Source organism: Chiloscyllium plagiosum, chromosome 25 (genome assembly GCF_004010195.1).
Source record: "Chiloscyllium plagiosum isolate BGI_BamShark_2017 chromosome 25, ASM401019v2, whole genome shotgun sequence".
In the NCBI taxonomy this organism is placed as follows: domain Eukaryota; kingdom Metazoa; phylum Chordata; class Chondrichthyes; order Orectolobiformes; family Hemiscylliidae; genus Chiloscyllium; species Chiloscyllium plagiosum.
This window is the reverse complement of record NC_057734.1, coordinates 3,455,818-3,461,817: the sequence shown is the minus strand read 5'-3', so window position 1 is coordinate 3,461,817 and position 6,000 is coordinate 3,455,818. Positions and strand designations below refer to the sequence as shown.

General features: G+C 41.2%; 1 protein-coding gene across 1 annotated transcript in view; it reads left to right on the top strand.

Annotated features, from left to right (window-relative positions):
• Positions 1-6,000, top strand: part of ydjc (YdjC chitooligosaccharide deacetylase homolog) — a 40,401-nt gene that overhangs the window by 29,413 nt on the left and 4,988 nt on the right. Inside the window, exon 4 of the mRNA XM_043715373.1 lies at positions 4,879-5,056. Within this exon, the coding sequence (XP_043571308.1) occupies positions 4,879-5,056 (178 nt within the window). The remainder of the gene's footprint in view (positions 1-4,878; positions 5,057-6,000) is intronic.

The following is a 6,000-nucleotide window of genomic DNA, read 5'->3' as shown; positions in this document are numbered from 1 at the left end:
CCCCAATTGAACCTTCTCGCCTCATCTTTACATAGGCCGCCCTCTTCCATTTTACAAGGGATTCCAATTCCTTATTAAACCATGGCTTCCTCACACGACCCTTTCCTCCCTGCCTGACAGGTACATAGTTATCAAGGACACTCAATAGTTGCTTCTTGAACAAGCTCCACATATCAATTGTGCCCATTCCTTGAAGCCTACTTTTCCAAGCCACGCATCCTAATTTCCCTGCCCCCAGCTATAACTCTTGTCCTGTAGTGCACACTTATCCCTCTCCATCACTCGAGTAAAAGTCACCGAATTGTGGTCACTGTCCCCAAAGTGCTCACCTACCTCTGATTCTAACACCTGGCCTGGTTCATTACCCAGAACCAAATCCTGTATGGCCTCACCTCTTGTTGGCCTATCTACATATTGTGTCAGGAAACCCTCCTGCACACATTGGACAAACACTGACCCATCTAACGAATTTGAGCTATAGCTTTCCCAATCAATATCAGGAAAGTTAAAGTCCCCATAACAACCACCCTATTACTTTCACTCTTCTCTTGAATCATCCTCGCAATCCTTTCTTCTACGTTTCTAGGACTATTAGGAGGCCTGTAAAAAACTCCTAACAGGGTGAGCTCACCTTTCCTATTCCTAACCTCAGCCCAAACTACCTAAGATGGCGAGTCTTCATCCATCGTCCTTTCCACAGCTATAATACTATCTTTGACAAGCAATGCCACACCTCCCCCTCTTTTACCCCCTCTGACCCTACTAAAACATTTAAACCCTGGGAACTGCAACAGCCAATCCTGTCCCTGTTCTAGCCATGTCTCCGGAATAGCCACAACATCGAATTCCCAGGTACCAACCCACGCTGCAAGTTCACCTACCTTATTTCATTTAAATCCCGGCACCTGCAACAGCCAATCCTGTCCCTGTTCTAGCCATGTCTCTGTAATAGCCACAGCATCGAAGTCCCAGGTACCAACCCACGCTGCAAGTTCACCTACCTTATTTCGTATACTTCTTGCATTGAAGTATACACACTTCAAGCCACTTTCCTGTACTGGGTCCACTGCTTTTCATCACCTATATAAATGCTTTGGATTTGAATATAGGAGGTATGGTCAGGAGGTTTGCAGATGACACCAAAATTGGTGGTGTAGTGGACAGCAAAGAAGGTTACCTCAGATTACAATGGGACCTTGATCAGATGGGCCAATTGGGCCTAGGAGTGACAGATGGAGTTTAATTTAGATTCAAAGTTTGTGCGAAGATTTGTAGCTCGGGTGCTCATTGTTGTGGTTCTGTTCGCTGAGCTGGAAGTTTTTGTTGCAAACGTTTCGTCCCCTGGCTAGGCGACATCATCAGTGCTTGGGAGCCTGAAACTGACAACCGGAAGCGGCAGGGACAGACCACTATAAACACCGGAGGAAACATCAAAGAAGCGCTTCGCAGGAGGCTCCCAAGCACTGATGATGTCGCCTAGCCAGGGGACGAAATGTTTGCAACAAAAACTTTAATTTAGATAAATGGGAGGTGCTGCATTTTGAAAAGGCAAATCAGGGCAGGACTTACATACTTAATGATAATGTCCTGTGAGTGTTGCTGAATGAAGAGACCTTGGGGTGCAGGTTCATAGTTCCTCGAAAGCGGAATCACACGTAGACAGAATAGTGAAGGTGTTTAGTACACTTGCCTTTATTTATCAGAGCATTGAGTACAGGAGTTGGAAGGTCATGTTTCCTCTGTACAGGACAGTGGTTAGGCCACTTTTGGAATACTGCATTCAATTCTGGCCTCCCTGCTATATGAGAGATGTTATGAAACTTGAAAGGGTTCAGAAACTATTTACAAAGATGTTGCCAGGTTTGGAGAATTTGAGCTATAGGGTCAGGCTGAATAAGAGGAAGAGGCGAACTTATAATTTATAAAATCGTGAGGGGCATGTATAGGGTGAATAGTCGAGGTTTTATCCCCAGTCCAAAACTAGAGGGCTAAGGTTTAAGGTGAGAGGGAAAGAAAGAGACCGAAGGGGCAGCTTTTTCACACAGACGGTGGTGCATGTATGCAATGAGCTGCCAGAGGAAGTGGAGGAAACTGGTTCAATTACAACATTTAAAAGGCATCTGGATGGGTACATGAATAGGAAGGGTTTAGCAGGATACGTGCCAACTGCTGGCAAATGCGACTAGATTAATGTAGAATATCTGGTCCACATGGACAAGTTGGACCAAAGGGTTTGTTTCTGTGTTGTCCACCTCCATGATTCTATATGCAAATCCCTTACCTTTTTACATCCCTATCTCCTCTGAAATATCTAAACCCTGAAATGGTGAGCTGCCAATTCCACCCTTCTCTCATTTTCTCTAACGGCTACTACATTGTAGTCCTATTTACTAATCCAGTCTCTAAGCTCATCTTTCCTATCTGTTATACTCCTTGCATTGAAATAAATGCACTTCAGACCACCAGTCCTGCCATGTTCATAAGCCTGACCCTGCCTGTTCCTCCTATTATTTCGCACTTATTAAAGCTTAATCAGGAATATTTAACTTGTGGGGAAGAAAATTGCTATCAACATTTAGCTATTAACTTGTATTAGCTTATTGCCCTGTTAAGAGCTTGTTAATGCCAAGTTAGTGATGGGTTAGTTTAACACCTTATCCAAGCTTTGAAATCTTTGGAAAATGGTAAAGTCACCTAAGCAACATGACTTAGGCCTAATGGTGTCACTTTGTAACAAAACTGTCATTAGTAGGAAACTTCATCTCCACCTGTGTTCACTCCCCACTACTTAAAATGAAAAGGCAAAAATCACAAAGGTAGTAGATTGGCTTACTAACTAAATAACTATGATGCAGAGGGTAGGAATAAACAGTTCATTTTTGGGCTGAGAGGATGTCATGAGTGGTGTGCCACAGGGATCGGTGTTGGGGCCTCAACTCTACAATTTAGCTCAATGATTTGGATAAAGGGATTGAAGGTACATTAACTAGGTTTGCAAAGACACAAAGAGTGTGGCTTTGCCACTCCTCTCCCTTGTAAAATTGCTGTTTCTCCGTATACAGCTGTTAATGTTAATCGTTTTATAAACTGTTTATTTTTCAATAAAATTTTTAAAAAGACACAAAGATGGCCTGGAAAATAAGTCGTGAAGAGGGCATAAGGAGCCTAGAAGGGATGCAGATAGGTTGTTATTTGGGCAAAAATCTGTCAAATGGTGAACAATATGGAAAGTGTGAAATTGTCCACTTTGACAAGTCTTTTTTTGAAAAAGCATCTTATCTAAATGGTGACAGGTTGCATTGCTCTAAAATGTAAAGAAATTGGGCTGTCCTCGTGTGTCTGTGAATCACATAAGGTTAGTGTGTAAGTGATAAAGATACTTAATAGAATGGTACGGTTTATTGCAAGGGGAATTGAATGCAACAGTAGAGTCATGACTTGGAGGTGCTGATGTTGGACTGGGGTAGACAAAGTTAAAAATCACACAACACCAAGTTATAGTCCAACTGGTTTATTTGAAAGCACTAGCTTTTGGAGCGCCACTCCTTCATCAGGGTATAATCTGCCCAAATAGCATGCAAAACAATACTTCTCGCTGCATTTCAGAACACGTGACAATAATGAATCAAATCAAATATACATTCTCCTGCAAAGTTAGCTTCAGTTGATCAGACTTTATGAATGAGTGAGGGATATGGGAAAGGTAATTGCAGACACTACAAGCAAACACAAACAAGGAACTAGAGGAGGCCACTCAAACCTTCAGGCCTGCTTCACCATTTAATAAGATCATGACTAATCTGATGTTAACCTCACCTCTGCCTTCCAGTAGACCCCCGATAATCTTTCATTCCCTTGGTCATCAGGAATCTATCAATTTCTGCCTTAAATATATTTAAAGATGCTGTATCCACTGACTTTTGAGGAAGGGAATTCCAAAGACTCTCAACCCTCGGAAAAATGTTTCCTCATCTCCTTTTTAACTGGTTGCCCTTTAGTTTTAAAACTAGATTCTCCCACAAGAGGAAACATTTGTTGTCATATACTGAAATGCAGTGATAAGTATTGTTTTGCATGCTATTTGGGTAGAGTATGATATACTTACATGTGATAATAGAAGAGAATGCAGAATACAGTAAGCAAAAACCAAAACAACTGCAGATGCTGTAAATCAGAAACAAGCATGCAAATGGTAGGAAAAGCTCAGCAGGTCTGACAGTATCTCTGTGAGAGAAATCAGAGCAAACAGAGTCTGGTGACCTCTCCTCAGTTCTTAGAAAGGGTCACCAGACCCAAAACGTTAACTGATTTTTCTTCACAGATACTGCCAGACCTGCTGAGCTTTTTCAGCAGTTTCCATGTTTGATGCTGAATATACTGTTACTCCTTCATTTCTTACCTCACCCCAGAGCAGCAGATAATATGCACAAAGGTAGCAAATGGTTTTAAATGCCAACTTAGGTGGCAAATGAGTTTCCATAGATAACTGAGCCATCTTTCCCATTGTTGGCAATGTGCTTCCCTCACACACCTTCCCTCATTTATGCAAGCTCCTCCTCAGAGCTCAGAATTCAGACTGACTAAAAATCTAAGCTTCCTTTTTAAAAAAAAACACTTGTTTAGGTACATGCAGGAGTCTTATTACCTAGCCAAAAATGTTGCAATTACCCAAATTTGCTGTCATTGTAATCTTAAATTATCCTGTTTGAAACAACTTGGTATTATTAATCTCAGACCTTAAAACATCAAACTGATGCAATTAAAAGGATGAAATGCAGAAATCTAAATACCAACTTTGAATATTCTTGATATGCCATAGTGAGATGATAAAAACTAACAGAGTTGTTGTATTCATCTGCTTTATTTTGTGGTACACAGGTATACGAAATATATTTGCACAAGTACTTTCAGATTATGGAATTAAGTACACTCGAGTCCCTATAGAACCAGGCCTGCATGACTGTGAATGGATAGGACAGCAGCTAATGGACTTCTATCTGCAAGTTGAAAAAGATGCATTCAATTCAATTGATGTATTTAGACAACATGGAATCAGGTAAATACCAAAGCTATGCTAGAGGCTGGTATAATCATTTAATGTGCTTTCAGGCGAAAGTTACAGCCACCATCTCTTTCCTTCCAAGTACATATTTCTCCCACCTTTGCAATCAGCAATCCAATATATGGTTATGATCATATGCCAACTCTAGCATCACCCTATCCCATTGAGTTATCCCTAGTGTTTTGCCTGCAGTTTCTGATAGGGTCCATTATAAAAATAGAAAAGAAACATGAGAAATCAAATGAAAATTGTTTTCACCTGAACCCCTTTAAAAGAAGTTTTTAAGAGTCACCGAGGTCCATGGTGCAAGAAAAGGCCCTTCAGACCATTGAGTCTGCACCCATTAAAAACCTAACTATTCTCATCTCATTTTACAGTACTTGGGCCATTACCTTGTGCGCCTTGGCATCACACGTGCAATGTGTTACAGCACAGAAACAGAGATTTCAGCCCAACTCATCTATGTTGATCAAGTTTCCTAAACTGAACGAGTCCTATTTGCCTGAATTTAGCCCATATCCCTTTCCTACCCATGTACCTTTCCAAATCTCTCTTACATATTATAATTGTACTTGTCTCACTCACTTCCTCTGGCAGCTCACTCGAAATACTTATAAATGTTAGGAGGGTTTCTGTCTGTACAATGCTTACAGGCAGTGTTCCAGATTTCCTACCACTCTCTGGGTGGAAAAAAAAAATTCCTAATCTCTTCTAACCTCCTGCTCCTTACCTTAAATCTCAGCTCCCTCAGTCACTGATCCCTCTGTTAAGCGGAAGCATTCCTTATTGTCTATCCAATTTATGCCTCTCAAAGCTTTACACATCTTCATTGTGTCCCCCTCAGTATCCCCAACACCAAGGAAAAACAATCCCAGTTAATCTAATCTCTCTTCATAACTCCAAAGTCTCCAGTATAGGCAACATCCTGGTCCAATCCT